At 42.5% G+C, this 16,969-nt stretch overlaps 1 protein-coding gene across 1 annotated transcript; it reads right to left on the bottom strand.

Annotated features, from left to right (window-relative positions):
* Positions 1–526: 526 nt before the first annotated feature.
* On the bottom strand, positions 527–3,544 carry LOC308648145 (cystatin-C-like; the record flags this gene model as incomplete). The annotated part of the gene is made up of 3 exons (XM_081292840.1): positions 527–754; positions 1,662–1,775; positions 3,305–3,544. The coding sequence occupies 3 exons, from the start codon at positions 3,542–3,544 to the stop codon at positions 671–673; spliced, it is 438 nt and encodes a 145-aa protein (XP_081148966.1). The 3' UTR covers positions 527–670.
* Between the last annotated feature and the right edge of the window lie 13,425 nt (positions 3,545–16,969).

Below are 16,969 nucleotides of genomic sequence, written 5' to 3'. Positions count from 1 at the left end.
CAATTAAGTGTACACCAATATACTTTCAGTCTGTTTCATGTAGGTGTCTAAATCTTGCATGGATAGGAGGAGACAGGAATCACTACTTATTTAGCCTCTTGGGAATCTGACAGGGACAGGATAATCCCAGCAACCCATCAATTGTGCATACATGGAGGGAGTGTGCCACAGCCCTGGGCAGTGCCCAGACTCTCCTCACCATCTAAGCAGCAGCCACGCTTCCAGGATGAGAGCCTAGGTTCCTATTCTTTCTTGTCCATTTCCCAGCAGTAGTTGCAGCTGGATACCTGCAATCCCACCCTCTTCAGTCCTCTGAGACCAGATATCCCAGATATCCCAGTGGCAGCACTGGCCCCAGTGCACACACACAGGCCTCAGCTCCCCATCTGTGGCAGAACCTTCCTGCGTGGACCCCCAAGACAGTAACTACTCAGGAGAAATATATGTCACTATTTTATTGAGAAAGGCAGGAGAGGTCCTTATAGGCCAGGCACCGATGTGTTTGAAAAATAATGAGAAGGAACAAACAAGGGAAGAGTGACGTAAGCCATCTCCACTTGTCTGCTGGTGCTGCCACAATAAGGGCTAGGGGATATCTGAGGGTCTGGGGCATTACAGGGGAGTGGAGTGAGGAAGGGGTGGCCAATGCAGTTCTGCCTGGCACATACCCTTAGTCATTATGACAACTGTATTGTGTCATGGAGATCGTGTGCAGCCAGGGCACAATGTAGACCTGGAAAGAGCAGTAAGTCCTCTGTAAAAAGAAGAGAAAGGGACAATCAGTGTGTGATTCAGAAAACAGGGAAGATGTTCAATCTGAGATGTCAGAATTGGGGTACAGAATGATGGACGTGGGATTCTCAGCCCCTATTCTCCTTTGCCAGGTTCAATTTTGATAATCAACCAAACTCTCAATATCTACTCATCACCCTGCCCATTGCTCTAAGTCCACAAGATAGCATGTGACTCTCTCCCCTGATCATGTATAAGGCTGTGGGAGCCCCAGAGGTGTAGGGCACGAAAGGCTGTCACTGTCCAAGTTCCCTCCACCTCCAGCACCTGGGCCAGCACCAACAGGGGCACAGAGGGAAGAAGTGGGCACAGGAAACAGCCTTGAAATAGGCATCAGGGTTGGGGGAAGATAGACAAGATGAGGGCAGATATCCCCAGGGCCATAGAGAGGCTGGCACTGAGAAAGCAGGGACAGCACCAGAGGGTTTCATCTGTTTACAGGCCCCTAATCTGTCCATCATGGCTCTGGGCAGGTGGCCAAAGGTGGGACTAACAGAGCTTTTTCTCTGTCCCCAGCAACCATCCCTGTAGCTATGTCCTCCAGGCCAGCAGGCAGCACACCCAAACACAAAAGGGTGTCCTCCTGGGACCCTAATTAGAAGGGAAAACCCACTGTGTAATTCAAGTTGATCATGTGTTTACACATGGCCCCTCCCCTAAATACCCCACATGTATACAGGTCAGCATCTGCATAAACTCATACACACCCCACTTCACATGTATTTTCATGTGCCACCACGCTCCCCCCACAACACATGCATCCACCCACGTACACACATGCATCTCTTGACACTCTCACACATGAGCATACAAACAAGCTCACATGCCCCTCTTCGATAATCAGCCCTGGGCCCACGTCAATGACATACCTTGTGCTCATGTAGGTGCTCAACGAAGGGACATTCGGCCAGGTCAGACTGAGACTTAGTACAGGTGGTTCGACCTATCTCCAAATCCAAGTAGTAGTTTGTCCCACTGACAACCTACAATGAAAAGAACGGGATTCATTTACAACACTCCAGGTCACTTTCACATGTATGCTGTTACTTTATGTCACTGAGTTAATACCTTTACCTAGTGTGTTAGTCAGCTTTTCATCACGGTGACCAAAATACCTGATATGAACTACTTAGAGAAGAAAGGGTTATCTTGGCTCATGGTTCCAGAGGTTTCAGTCCATCGTTGCCTGGCTGCATCCAGGTGAGGTCTTCTCAATCCCAGGGGGCACTCAGTTGCCCACGACTATTCACTATGGTGCACTGTCTCAGAGTGAGGGACACTAGCCCCTTGAGGCTACTCCCAGGGAATGCTCCCAGGGCATGCCATGCACAGGGAATGAAGGCTACTCAGGACATGTTGAGTGGTGCCTACTCAGAGGACTCTGAATGGGGTGTCTATCCTGAGGAAAAATCTGAGACACCCAGTATAAGCATATCCACATGCTCTGAGAAATGTGTCCTTAGAGGATTTCCCGGGTAAATGTCATATTATACATAACAAACTAAGATGGATACAATGTCACTAGGTGATACAATCTTAAGGAACTGCAATGTATATGTAGTCATCCTTGTGGGCGCATGACTGCACACACAGCTGGTGGGACCCTTTGAAATGTCAAGGTCATGAAAACAGAGCAGGAGCTGCTCCAGATGAAAGGAGGCTGAGGAGGCAGGGCAGTGACTGCAGCATACAGGGGCATCCATCAGTGCACATCAGCAAATTTAAGTCTGTAAACTAAGTAACTGAATATGACAGTGTTAATTCCGATTTTCAAAACTGAATCTTAGATAAGAGAATGTCCATGTTTGCAAGCAAGGTGTGCTGAAATGTTGCTTCTAAAAAGGTCCAGAAAAATAAATGCATATAAGTACATGCAAGCACATGTGTCCTGGGAGAGTAAGGACGGAGGAGGAAACATGGCCTACTATTAGGATCTAGATTTGCAATAATGTCACAATAAAAGTGAAAAGGAAAAAGCTTTTCAAAGATCTTTTAGTGAAGGCATGCAGGGGGGGCATCTATTTTTTTTTTGTCTCCAATCATTGAGTTAACAGTTTATATTAATTCCAGGCCCTCTCCAGGCTGGCAGTAAGGATCTATAACCAGGGCAGAACCTGACCTTGATCCGGACCTGTAGCCCTGGTGCCCCTTGCCTTCTGGTGGCTGGAAACAGAAATAAAGCGCCAGCAGCACATCTGGAGTGTTAGGCAGGGTGGGTTTCCAGGATAACCCTGAGTGAGGACAATCCCCAGGTCAGGCCCGCAAAGGGCTATAGGGCGGTCGAAAATTACCTAGGATTACCTAGGACAGGGCTTGGGTGAGCAGCAGAGTGTGTAAATTCCCTGGCGGATTAGAACACCCCCAGCCCATAGGCTGCTGAGCTCTCTATAGCAGCAGGCAGTGTACCCAAGTGGGAAGCAGCAGCTAGAGGAGCAAGGGAGGGGCTGGGGACACGTTTGATGCCCGGTGAGGGGCAACTCCTATGATTCAGGCCTGGGGTGCGGGCACGCACCTGCTTGCGGGCACGCACCACCCTACGAACACGGCTATAGTAGGGATCATTGTTCTCCTGGTTGTAAACGCTGATGGCGTAGTCAATCGCCTGATGCACGCCCTCCTCGTGCATGTCTGCCTCCTCCAGACCGCCAAGCATTAGTTGAGAGCTCCTGAGTTCGGGTCTTGCGGGTCTTGCGGCATAGCCAGCCACCATAGCTGCCAGAAGGAGCAGTGGGAAGTGCAGGGGTTTTGCCATGGTTGGCTGGGACATGGAGCTGTACCTGCAACCGAGCGGAGAGTGATCCAGAGACCCTGAGTACACTAGTGGGCTGCCACAGCACTTTTATCCCTCTCTGGCCCACTGTCCCTCCCCAATCCAGGCTCCTCCTTTTCCTGGCTGCTCCCTCTCCCCACCTTTAGATCCTGTTCTCCTTTTGGGCCTCTTACAGTGTCTCCCCTCCTTCCTTATCCCTCCTCATTTGTCCCTTTCTCCATCCCACTCAGATTTTCCCTCCCACAATATACTCCGTCATCCTGCATTCTCCCTCTCTTGCTTCCTCATCCTGATCCCCCAGTTCTACTCTTGATCCTCCTTCTGAGTGCTCCCAAGCTTGGGTCACCTTGGTTTCCACAAAGGTGTCTGCTCTTTCTGAGCCCTGAAAAGCATTTGACCTGCCCAGCATGACTACTTTTTTTTTTCCAGATAAGAAAAGAGCAATCTTTGCTTCCTGGGGTCATCAGAGGTCGGGGGCATCTTTGAGCTGTGAGTCAAGGAATGGGAATTGCCAGAGCAAGTATGATATTTCAGATTTGCCAGAAAGAGCCAGCCTGTGCCTTGTTCTGGGGCACTTCTTTGCCAAACATAAGTGAATCAACCTTTATTATTTTTACAAGTTTATAAATCTATTAATCATTGAGTTTCTGAAGAATTCATTAACATTTAATAAGCAAAACTTTCAAGGGCTTCTCCCTAGGTCAGACCACCCAGGGCCTGGAGGTGGAGCATAGGTGACTGACCCTAGACTTGACATTTTAGACTGACTGCCAGAGACATAACATGGACCATGTGTAATTTTAACTTTCTAGGAAACATTTTTAAAAGTTAAGAAACACAGGTGAAAATAATTATAATGTTCTATTTAACCTAATATGTGAAATGTTATTTTAATGATTCATAGGAGATATTTTACATTCTTTGGTGTATGTGGGTGTTTATGACATTTAGGGTAGACGTTTGTTTAAATTGGCCCCATCTCAAGCACCCAGGGGCTATGTGTGGTGGTGGCTGTGCCATTGCACAAGTCAGCTTCAGGTTGTGTGGTTGGGATGTGAGGAGGTGATTAATAATTAAGATCAGGGAGTCACAGGTGTTCTGTTCAAAATGAAATCGAAGAAGTGAGAGAAAGAGTTGGGTCAGGAAACCTCTTTAGGACCCAAAATGATGAGAGGTCCTGTCTGGGGGAGACAGAACCAGCAGTGCAGTGGCCCTGAGGTAAAGTTGGATTGCGCCTGTTCTAGCAACAAGCAAGGGAGTGGCATGATCTGAAATCTCACCCTAGGGGTTAGTGGATAGTGCTCTGTGGGTGAGGCCTTGGGTGGGAGGGTAGGGAGACTCCTGCCAGGCCAATAAGAGATGGTGAGCAGCAGAGGGAATGAATCTTGGAGCACAGGTCTACCCCTGCATCCCCCTTCCAGGGGCTGCACAACCAGCTTTGGTTCAATGTTTCTTGCTTGGAAAACTTGTCCTACTTTCAAAAAATACTCCTGAATGAGTTATGATTTACATACAGTAATTATGTGTTGGGACTGAGAAATTTTAATGAATGAATACATGCATGAGAGTTACCCCTCTATCAAGATCTAGAACATTTGCATGATTCCAGAAAGCTTCCTGGTGCCCCTGCAAGGTGAAAAGCTTTGCCAGGAACCCCAGGAGGCACCTGGACCTTTGAAGCACACCCAGAAGGACTGTCTAGGGAGGGGCGGAGGGGATGATCAACCAGCATCAGTCCAGACCTGCTGTGGTCTCAGCTAGGTGATGGGTGGGGCTGGGTCAGTAGGAATCCAGCATGAGGAATAAGGAAAGACACCATCTCTGTAACATAAAAGTGCAAGACAGAAGAAACAAGTGTTGATGTAGAAGCTGTAGCAGGTTATCCAGATCTGTTTAAAATAATTGATGAAGGTGGCTACAATGAAAAAAAAAACACTTTCAATATGGAAAATATAGCCTTATATTAAAAGAAGAAACAATCTATACTTCCATAGCTAGTAGAGAAGTCAATGCTTCACAGCTTCAAAGGGAAGGGTGACATCTTATTAAGGGTCTATATAACTGATGACTTTAAATTGAGACTAATACTCCTTTATGGTTCTAAAAATCTTAGGGTGTTTAAGAATTAAACTAAATCTACTCTACCTTTGCCCTGCAAAGCCTAGGTGACAGGACATCTGGTTCACAAATGGTTCAGTGAGGATTTTAAGCCCACTGTTGAGATCTACTGCTCAGAATAGAAAGATTGCTTCAATATAACTGCTCATTGACAATGCATCTGGTTACCCAAGGGTTCGGTGGAGACACATAACAAAAATGATTGCTAGTCCCCTCCTGCTGACACTGATGCCTTCTGAAGCCCATGGATCAAAGAGTTTTTACAAGTCTTATGATATGAACAATAAAGTCTTATTATTTAAACAATACATTTAGTAAGGCTTTGACTGCCTTAGAAAGTGATTCTTTTGATGGAAGCAAATTGAAAACCTGAAAAAGGCTTCATTCTAGAGCCTGAACATGCGTGACTCCTCGGAGGAGGTCAAAATAGCAACATTAACAGGAGTTTGGAAAATGTTGACTCCAACTCTCATGGATGGCTTTGAGGGGTCCAAGACTTTGGTAAAGAAGTCACTATAGATGTGGTGAAAATAGAAGAGAACTAGAAATCAGTGGTTGAGCTTGATGTGACTGAATTGCTGCAATCTCATGATCAAACTTGAATTGATGAAGATTTTTCTCTTCTAGATAGGCAAGGAAAGTGGTTTCTTGAGATGAATTCTGCTCCTGGTAAAGATGCCAGGAATGCTGTTGGGATGACAACAAAGGATGCAGAATAACATAGAAACTTAGTTGTTAAAGCATCAGCAGGATTTTGAGAGAACTGCTTCCAGTTTTGAAAGAAGTAGAATGCTGGGTCAAATACTATCATTAGTATGGCATGCTTCAGAGAAATATTTTGTGAAAGTAAAAGTAAATCAATGGGGTCAGCTTCCAGGCTGTCTAATTTTAAGACATGGCTGCAGCCACCCCAGTCTTCAGCAACCACCATCCTGACCAGTCAGCAGCCATCAACATCGAAGAAAGACTCTCCAACAGCAGAAACTGTACTACTCACTGAACATCAGACCAACCTGTTGATATCAATAAAAATGTGAAGACATTCTGAATAGAAACAATAGCCAACAACAGTCAGTATATATTTTTAAAAGTGAAGATTATTACTATTATTCAAAATAAAGAATTCTCAAATCTCAACATTTTAAGAAAATCAACAACCCAATTAAAAAGTAGGTCAAAAACCTTAGCAGACACTTCAGCAAAGAAGTTATACAGATGGTAAATAAGTATATGAGAGATGTTGCAAAAGGGAATTTCAAAATAAAACAATAGTAAGACACTACCATATACTTGTTAGGATGGCCAAAATCCAGAACACAGACATCATCAAATGTGGGCAATCTTATGGGGCATCAAGAACTCTTATTCATTGCTGGATGGAAGGCAAATAATATAGCTACTTTGGAAGACAGTTTGGTGGTTTCTTATAAAACTAAACATACTCTTTTGATACAATCCAGCTATCTAGGTCCTTGGTGTTTTCCCAGAGAATCTGAAGATGTATTTTCCACATAGGATGGTGGAATGTGATAGACATTATCCAACATACATGTATGAAGACATGAATCGGTGTGAACATACTTTATATACAGATACTAAAAATTGTGCTCTATATGTGTAAATAAGAATTGTGATGCATTCCGCTGTCATGTATTTAAAAAATAAAATCAATTAATTTTTTTTTTAAAAACTATACATGGATGTTTAGAGTACCATCATTCATTACTGCCAAAATTTGAAAGCAACTCATATGTCCTTCAGTATGATAAACTGTAGTCCATACAGACAATAAACTATATTATTCACCACCAAAAAAAAGAAAGAAAATTAACTTTCAAGCCTTGAAATGACACGGAGGAAACAAATTTATACTACTAGGTAAAAAAGTCAATCTGAAAAAGCTACATATTTTTATTCCAAGTATATGACATATATAACATTCTGGACATGTTTTAAAAGATCAAGGACTGTTATTGAGAAGGAGATTAAGTGTAGCATGTAGGATTTGGGGGGCTATGAAACCACTGTGTGAGACTATAATGGTGGATACATGTGATTGTACATTTGTCCAAATCCGTAGACTGTTTCCTAGTGTAAACTATGAACTTTGAATGGTAATGGTGTAGGGATGGAGGTTCATCATTTGAAACAAGTGTACCATTTTGGTGGAGGAGATTGATAATGGGGAGATTGTGAGTTTGGGGTAGGCAGCAACTATATGGAAAGTGTCTATACCTCCCCTCTCAGTTTTGCTGGGAACTTAAAACTATTCTAAAAAAAAATGATATCTGATAAAGTACTATTGTTTTAAAAATTAAAGTAAAAATAAAATAAAAGCAAAATGAATAAGCAAACACATATCTGTCACCAGAATATTAAGAAAAGTCTTGGCATTGGGCATCTTTCTGAAGGGCACAGAGTGGGCTATATACTTCACTATATGTTTTCCTTGAGCAGATGGTTGCAGCACCACCCAGCAGAGGTCATCTACATATTGACTGGGGTATCCAGGATCTGGGAGGCTTGTGGAGTTTGACCAACTGACCAAATTCAAGAGTTTGGGTAGCGCTATCCTCTCTGCCTAGTTAGCTCCCATAATGCTGGGCTGCTTCATTCACCCCAATTTCTTTATGTATTAATCTCTGCCTAGTTAGCTCCCATAATGCTGGGCTGCTTCATTCACCCCAATTTCTTTATGTATTAATTGCTTAAATAACTTGTGAAGTGGTAATAAATGCATGTTTAATAAGCAATAAGCGATTTGTACTTTTCTTCATTACCTCTCCCCCATTGACTTGCTCACACCAGGGGCATTTGCAAATAATAATTGGCAACTGGCTCCATTATAACAAAAATTGGGCAGGAACTTCAAGTAAGGTGACAGCTAGGCATTGGTCACTATGTTTTGCAATGTGGTCATCAACAGTAATCTTGAAAAGAGCAGCTTTGTTTGAATGGATGATCTGAACACCTGACTGAAGTAGAGTTAGGACAAAGAAAAAAAGAAGAGAGTTAGGAACAGCAGTGGATGGGTTATGTGGACAGGCCTGCATTCACCAGAGGGGCCACTGAGATAGCCATGGGGCAGATTTAGCCAACAGTGCCAAATACTTAGATTTTTCTGAAAATAAATCAGAAATCTAGATTTTTAATGAGAATCCAATTATAATTATTCTTTAACAGTAACAGAAAGTTGCTCCCGAGTCTCTACCCTTCATCTGGAACCTTGATGATGTCATAGGAGGTTTAGAACACTGATTTCAACACCCCTGGAGATGACTTTTCCCTTAATCATCTCACACCAAAGAATGAGCACACTACCTTAATACAAGGTTTCCCCTCAAGGTAGTAGCAGGAGGATTCTTATTTTCATATCAATACAAAAATTTCTATGGTTTTAACCAATGGTGGTTCATCTTGACTAATGTAGCCAAATCTACCCTGTCCTGTGTGTGCACAAATTATGTTTTTGACTTTTGGCTCAGGATTTTTTATCTGCAGTTACTCAAATAGGTTTCATTAGGTACAGGTGAGGGAACGGGGGATGCTTTGAGTCCAGATGATGGAAGTTTGCCATGTATTGTTGGTGGAAAAGTTTAGGGTATAGCTGTAGTCTGAGTGGCCAAAGTGAGTGCAGAGAAGACCAGGTAACAAGATGCCATCAAGGCCTTAGAGAGCCTTTCTGGAGGTCCCCCTAAAAAATGTGGATTATTGGGCTGCGGAAATATCTAAGGATTGAAGGGAATTACCCTAAGGACTCTACGTGAACTGCCTCAGGAGGAGCCATCGGGTTGTGAAGTCCAATCATGAGGCTCAAGCTGGGATTTTAAAGGCAAGGAAGAAAAATACCTGGAATTGGCAATGAGCAGGGAGAAGAGCCATCCCACCCCAGTTCAGGCTCTGTGGTCAGAGAGCTGCAAGAGAGTAGTATCCACCTCGAGTGGACAGCAGGGAAAACAACGTCCTCATAAAAAGGCAGGGGGGAAAGGTAAGACTTTCCTCTGCTCCTAAGACAGAGGTCAAGTTCTCGTCCTGCCTTCCTGGACCAGCTTCTGGCCACTTCTCAGCCTTGCCCATCCATCATGTCTTTCCAGGGTTCAGCCCACAACCTTCCCTTCAGTTCCTGAGATAGAGCACACCCTCTGCCTGTCCCAAGGCCTTGGCACTAACTGTTCCCTAGACAAGGAAGCCTCCATGCTGATCTCCAACTAGAAGCCTGTCCCACCACAATGCCCGCATCAGATCTCAGCACACCTGAATCTCTTCCGAAGCTGACTTCCACTGAGGTGACTCTGACTTACTTTACTTACCTCCTAACAGGCTCCAGATGCTCCCAACGAGAGAGCCCGTTGGGGGGGGGTGAAAAGAGAATTGTCCAAGATCAGGTCCTGGGTTCCTGAGCTTTGAGCAAAGTGCGCTAGAGTCAAAACATAAATGAAAACATCTGTCTAAAACAGTGAAATGCTACACACTAAAACCACCTATATTCTCCATCAACCCACTGATTTATTAGAATGTCAGGCTATGTTGAAAACATCAAATCATAATATCAAATCCATCATTCAAAGGAGTAAGTCTCCTCACTACCTCCCCATTCTACTCTTACCCCTGACCAACCATAAACAGCATCATGAAAGGAAACAAACAGGGAGAAAGAAAGAACACCAACCACCAGGACACCCAGCACCACTGTAGAGATGAAGCCCTTGGAATTCACACAGGTGTTCAAGCTGCCACCTGCTATGTAATGACAGGGTTGCACTGAATGATCTGTGAGTCCCTTCTCCATCTGGTGCGATGTTATTCCAGTGGTTTTTAGGGTGATAGACTCCAGCCCATTCAATGGCTGATTGCTTCAGAAATATCAGTCAAACAGGCTCCCCAGCATCTGCTTCTCTAGACTACAGATGTTCCTGACTCTCATAAAACCCCTTAAAGTAGTAATGAAGAGTAGATGTTCACCTTACCTAGGTTTGACCAGCAAATGAGGTGAGGAGGAAAGCACAGCAACTAAACCTCCTTGGAAATCCAAGGAGCTTTATGACACAATAGACACCCCACCCTGCCCCACCCTAGGTGCAATGAGGAACCCTCACCTCTGCAGATTCCTTGTTTAGCTGTACAGGCTTGTGGGGAGGAGGGCTTAAAGCAACTCAAGAGAATACAATAAGGTTAGGAAAAATACTTCTCACTTCTAGAAATACAAAAAAATTTATAAACCAGAATTTCATTTTCCTTATTGAATGGCCCCAGTTGGATATTCTTTTTAGAAGGGGAGAGATGAGCTGAATTTCTGGAACTCAACATGTTAGAAATCAGGCATAAAGCTAAAACTGCCAAGTCCCTCTGGCCTCTTACTAACACTAGGCTTTATGTGATTGTTAGTTAGAAACAGCATTTTTATCCTATCTTTTGGGAGTTTCTTTAAGGGTCAAGGATGTTAAATAGGGCTTTGCTCTGGCAAGCTGAGAATTTCTAGATGATTGAATTAAGGAGCCATTAGTTTCTCTTCTTTTTTCCCAAAGAAAAAGCAACCCATCTCCCACCTCCTCTTCCCTTCCCTTTGAAGCCGAAGAGGAAAGAGAGTGGAATGAATCTGACATAACTTTTCTATGTACATATATGAAAACACCACAGTGAATCCTACCACCATGTAGATCCACAAGACTGGGATCCTAATAAGATATATTCCATGCTTGTATAATTATATCAAAATGAACTCTATTGCCATGAATAACTAAAAAGAAAAAATAAGAAATGGCTAAAATGTCCTCATAATTCTTGATGAAAAGGTTAAATAAATTTGTTAGAGTTCTTTTGTCTGCTGCCAATGGAAGCCAACTGCTGACCTAGTCAAGAACTAAATAATGAATGGAATTTATGAGGAGTGATTGGGGCATCTCATGAGTTCAAGGAAGGAAGGACCATCCATCTCAGCAGGAAGCCACAAGAGACTCAGCAGGAGAAGGTAACACCTCTCTGGAAAGATGCCACCAACTCAGCGCAGCTCCAACCACCCCCAGGTCCTACATTTCTCAGTTCTTCTTGTTAAACTTTCTGCTAAATAGGATATTATAGGCTAAGCCTGAGTCATATGACCAGCCCAGAATCAAATAAATGTGACTACAGGGCAAGAGTCATAACTTACCAGCAAAGCTGTTGGGGCCATCCTGTGAATGACAATAGATCCTAAAGAGAGGCATAGGAGGGGTATACTTAGTTTTACTTGTGCCAAAGATGGAACTGGCAAATAGAGATTCAAGAAGATATCCAGGGAAGGGGAAATGTATACCTTTGAACTCAGGTCTGTGATTTGTGCCCCTCATTGTAGCCCTGTTCCTCAGCATAGTGAGCAAGCACACCACTGGTAGGGAAAGGAAAATGGGGTATCTGTGGAGTAGACAAGTCTAGATCAAGTTACCAATGACCCAATGCTTACCATTCAGTCCTCAACTTATTTTAATCCCCAGCAACATGAAACATTATTTGGCATTACTTTTTAAGAGTCAATAATTTCTTCAATTTTGTGCCTTGCCTATACTCCTTAAAGGTTCCTCTAAAACTTCTGACTTCATTTTTCTGACTTTCTAGGATCCTTCCTCAGAAGCATCCCCTTCACTCAAGAAATCATACCACTTTGAAGTTGGGTGAAAAATCATTTTTTCCAGCATTCTAGCTCACATTAGGAATATATATATATATATATATATATATATATATATATATATATATATATATATATAAAATAAAATATTCAGTGAGATGTATGTTGACTCCAACACCTCTTTGTTTCCACCTTGTTTGGCTTTAAAATTTTAATGTTCCAGGAAATAAATCTGATAGTCCCAGTAGGAGTCACATGTCCTTCCCTAAATCAGGCAACTGTCACTTGCGGGGCCCAATGTGGTAGCCATGACTGTCACCACTGGGAGTCAAGGGGGAATTGCTAAAAGAAGGAAGGACTTCTGTGAGCCAGGATGTCCCCCAAGAGCCTCTGCCCAGAGGGAGAGCAAAGGTCTTATGTAGATTTCACTCTGAAAAATGACCTGCTCCTAGAGAAGAAGACATACACTGCCTTTCCAGTTGGCTTTTATGGTGGAGAGGGTGGGAGACAAAGTAGATGAGAAGACCTTTGCTCGGGTCAATAAAAAGCCACCTTCTGAAACATATATTCTCTCCTGGATACTATTGACCTTCTGCTCACTCTACTTAGGCAGAATATCTCTGTAGGATGATTCCCAGGGGTTGATCAGGAGGTTGAATGGGTCCCACTGCAGTTTGAGAGATGATTTCTGTAGGTAACTTGATCTTCACTGCTCCAACTCCAGATAAATGTACCTCCCCTACTTTTGGAAATCCCTTCCAACAACATAACAGAATCATTAATTACAATATTCTTAACCCACCCCTGCCTTTAGTTGATTCCAAAACTGGGAAACAAAACTTTCTGACAAATATGAGTTCTTCTACAGAATTTTTTTAAATTGGAACTTAAAATTTCTTTTTGATAGCAACACTTGGATGACATATACCCAGGAAAGAGCCTCCATTATGTTTCCATATTGTGGAGAAGCTATGTCTGAGAGTGATGCTAAAATATAAAGAAAACCAGAAATAAGAGAGGCCTGACAGTAACCATTTTCTGGATTTAACATTGTCTAAAGTATCCCTCTATCTCTTCTCATCCCAATTTTGATGAGTTAGTTTGGGTTTGAGCCTAGAACTTGCAACCAAAAAAATCCTATCTGCACCAGAAACAATCAATCATGAATCCCAAGTGATAGAGTATCATGAGTCCATTTATCCCCATTATTATAAAGAAACAGCTGGTAACCTAGGGTACAGATGGACCTGGTGGCCCCTAACATACTCCAGTCATTTCTGCCAACCCATGGTCTCCAGCTCAAATCCTACAGTCTCTTCATATGAGAATCTTGCCAAATTTCCTCCAAACACATGTGCAGGGCAGGTTAGAAGTGCCAGGGAGATCATATCGATAAGCAGTAGTGGATAACGCCACCCCTCTGTTAGTATGTATTCTTGTTGCACACGCTGTCCCTGAGATTCCTACTGGGATTAGCCCGTCTCCAACACTCATTCACCTGATGATAATAATTGATAATGTACCTTTCCTTGGATCTCTTCTCTACCTTGTTTCACTTCCCAGAGATAATTTTGAATTTGTCATCCTTTCTCAGCATCTCTTTCTGGGGAAGTTCGAGCTAAAACAACAGATAATAAGGCTTCCTCCCTAAGTGTTTGCCACCATGTAGAATATTAAACATGACCATAAAGCCTTTGACATCCCTTCAGTTAAGATGTGGGGTTTATATCATCTGATACACGAATCTGGGGAAACTCTGTCTTTACTTTGGAGGTGATGTGATGCTGGATCTGGCAACTCACCCTGGCAATCCAGTATCTAGTCTGTGAAGAAGCTCATTCTGGTCACTTCAAGAAGCCACATGGAAAGAGAGCTCTGCTGGCCAGTTGACAGCTGTTCAACCATCTCAGATGAGGCCTCTAGCATACAAGGGAAATTGTCTTGAACCTGCAGCCCTATCAAGCCTTAAGGTGACTATAACCCAACCAATATCTAATTGAAGCCATAGAAGAGCCCCCAGTGAGAATTTATCAGTAAAACTCAGCCACAAGAGGTGATAATAATCATGTTAAGCCATTAAATTGGAGGTAATTTGTTACACAAAAATGATGAACAAGCCAGGGTGTGGTGACACACGCTTGTAATCTCAGTTGCTCGAGAGGCTGAGACAGGAGGATCACAAGTGCAAAAAACTAGCCACCTCAGCCACCTAGGGAGGCCCTAAACAACTCAGCAAGACCCTGTCTTTAAATAAAATATAATTTTAATAGGGCTGGGTATGTGGCTCAGTGATTAAGTGCCCTTGAGTTCAATCCTCAGTGTCAAAAAAAAAGAGAGAGAGAGAAAAAAAAGTGCCATAGAGAGAAACGAACTGGTTCAAACTGAGAACAGAGAGGAAAAAAAGCAAGACCAGAGTACAGGAAAGTGCTGAAAACCAGCTTTCACATTTGTTCTCAGCCTGAAAGCCGATGAGGCACAGGGACTCTTCCCAGAGGGCAGAACCAAGAGCAGCTGAATGACCAGGGAATCGGGAAAATGCAAAATTAAAACTTATTCTGGACTTCACTCTCCCTGACCAAAAGTATATAGTAAAGCCACCCTAGATTCATGTGTCATCTTCCATTTTTTTTCCTTTTATAAAGGAGACTTTCCATCACACTTAATTCCATTAGATCTGAAAGAGATAACTTAGATGCAGCTCACGTCTCTGGCTCCAGTCATCTGGGAGTCCCAATTGCACTCTTGAACTTGCTGCAGTTCAGTTTTGTGAGCCAATAAATTCCACCTTTTAAATAATTCAAAATTTATTAGATTTCTGTGATTTGCAATCAAATTAGTTATGCTTCTGAGACTAAGTAATGTTCCCCTGGGGAGAGTTACCCTGTACCTGCCAGCACCCTGATTAAACAGAGAAGGTTTCAGAGCTGATGTATCTGTTAGTTTTTGCTGCATAACAAACCACTCCACAATGTATAGTCTTTGCATTACTGGGCATCTCTGCTACCTGTCTAGAGTTTGTTGATCTTAGCTAGATAAGCCTGAGGTCTTATGTGTCTTAGGTCTATAGAGAGGTTGACTGATCTTAGTTGATATAAGATGACCTCAGTCATATGTCTGGCAGGTGGATGGCAGTCAGATGGTTGATGGAGGTGACTGAGGCTTCTTCTGTATCAGGCTAATAATGTAATGGTTTTTTCACATGATGGTTCAACAGATTTCTTTTTTTTAACTAATATTTCTATTTGTTCTTTTTAGTTATACATGACAGTAGAATGTATTTTGACATATGATTCATAATGGAGTATAACTTCCCATTTTGAGGTTTGTACATGATGTGGAGTTACACTGGTCGTGTATTCATATGCAAACATAGGAAAGTTATGTCTAATTCATTCTACTGTGGAAGACATCTTTTGACATCTTATCAATATTTAGTCTTCTGATGCTTAACATCTCTCTTCGTTTACTTAGGTCATCTTTCATTTCTCAGAGTAGCAGTGCCTTAGTGTGAAAAAAATCCTCACAGATATAAACCCAATGAGAGAGACCTGAGCTCAGATGAGGAAAGCCTAAGAAGGACCTGACTGTGACAAGATCTAAATTGGAGCCTCATGCACAAAGAACATCACACACTCAGAAGAAACTTCGTAGCCACTAGGCCTGGAAGAAGGTAGGTAGTGAGAAAGGCATAATAACAAGCAGAACAGATGCCACAGAATATGAAAGAGAGAGAACATGAAGAAGAAAATGAAAGTTATGCCAGAAAGCACAGTGTAAAATGTATGAATTCAAATCCCTACAATAGCCAAAGTTAACGACAACAACAAAAAAATTGAAATTAAGCCAAAAGGAAAACCTGGGGCCTGTATCTAACTGAGGACTGAGGTGCGTACACACTAGCCTGGCTGAGCTGCTATGTATTATTTAGGACAAGAGCAGAAGCACAACTATAAGAAGAATCAATTTCTTTCTTGAAGGTGCTTCACTGAGTTTCTGGGGTTTTTGCCTGGGTTTTAACAACTGGTCCAATGTATTACAGAGGAATATTTGCTTTGAAAATAAAATTTAAAAGGTCAAATAAAATTATAAATCTAGACCACAATTCAAGCCACCAAACTAATAGCTTTGTCTATGGATGGTACTATGAATCATTAATTACTTGCTAATTTTACTTATTCTGGTTTTTTTTCTCCCTCCTATTTTTTAAATAATTTTTCCATTGGTTCAAATTAGTTATACAGGACAGTCGAATGCATTTTGACTCATTGTACACTAATGGAGCACAACTTCTCATTCCTCTGGCCATACATGGTGCAGAGTCACACCAGTAGAATAACCATAGCTGTATATAGAGTAATAATGTCTGATTCATTCTACTGTCCTTCCCATTCCCACAGCCCCACCCATCCCCTCACTTCCTTCTGCACAATCCAAAGTTCCTTCATTCTGCCCTGCTGCACCCCACACACACTATGGATCATCATCCTCTTATCAGAGAAAACATTTGGCCTTTGGTTTTTGGGGGATTGGCTTATTTCACTTAGCATGACATTCTCTAGTTCCATCCATTTACCTGCAAATGCCATAAATTCATTATTCTTTAAGGCTGAGTAATATTCTAAAAGGACTTGTAGAAACATTCACTCCCCTCTTTGAAGAATATGGTTTGAAAGTAACCACCCCAA

The sequence above is a fragment of the Spermophilus citellus genome (assembly GCF_964194105.1).
Source record: "Spermophilus citellus genome assembly, chromosome: 4".
NCBI classification, from domain to species: domain Eukaryota; kingdom Metazoa; phylum Chordata; class Mammalia; order Rodentia; family Sciuridae; genus Spermophilus; species Spermophilus citellus.
Note: the sequence above shows the minus strand (reverse complement) of the source record. Positions and strands in the feature narration are given on the sequence as shown.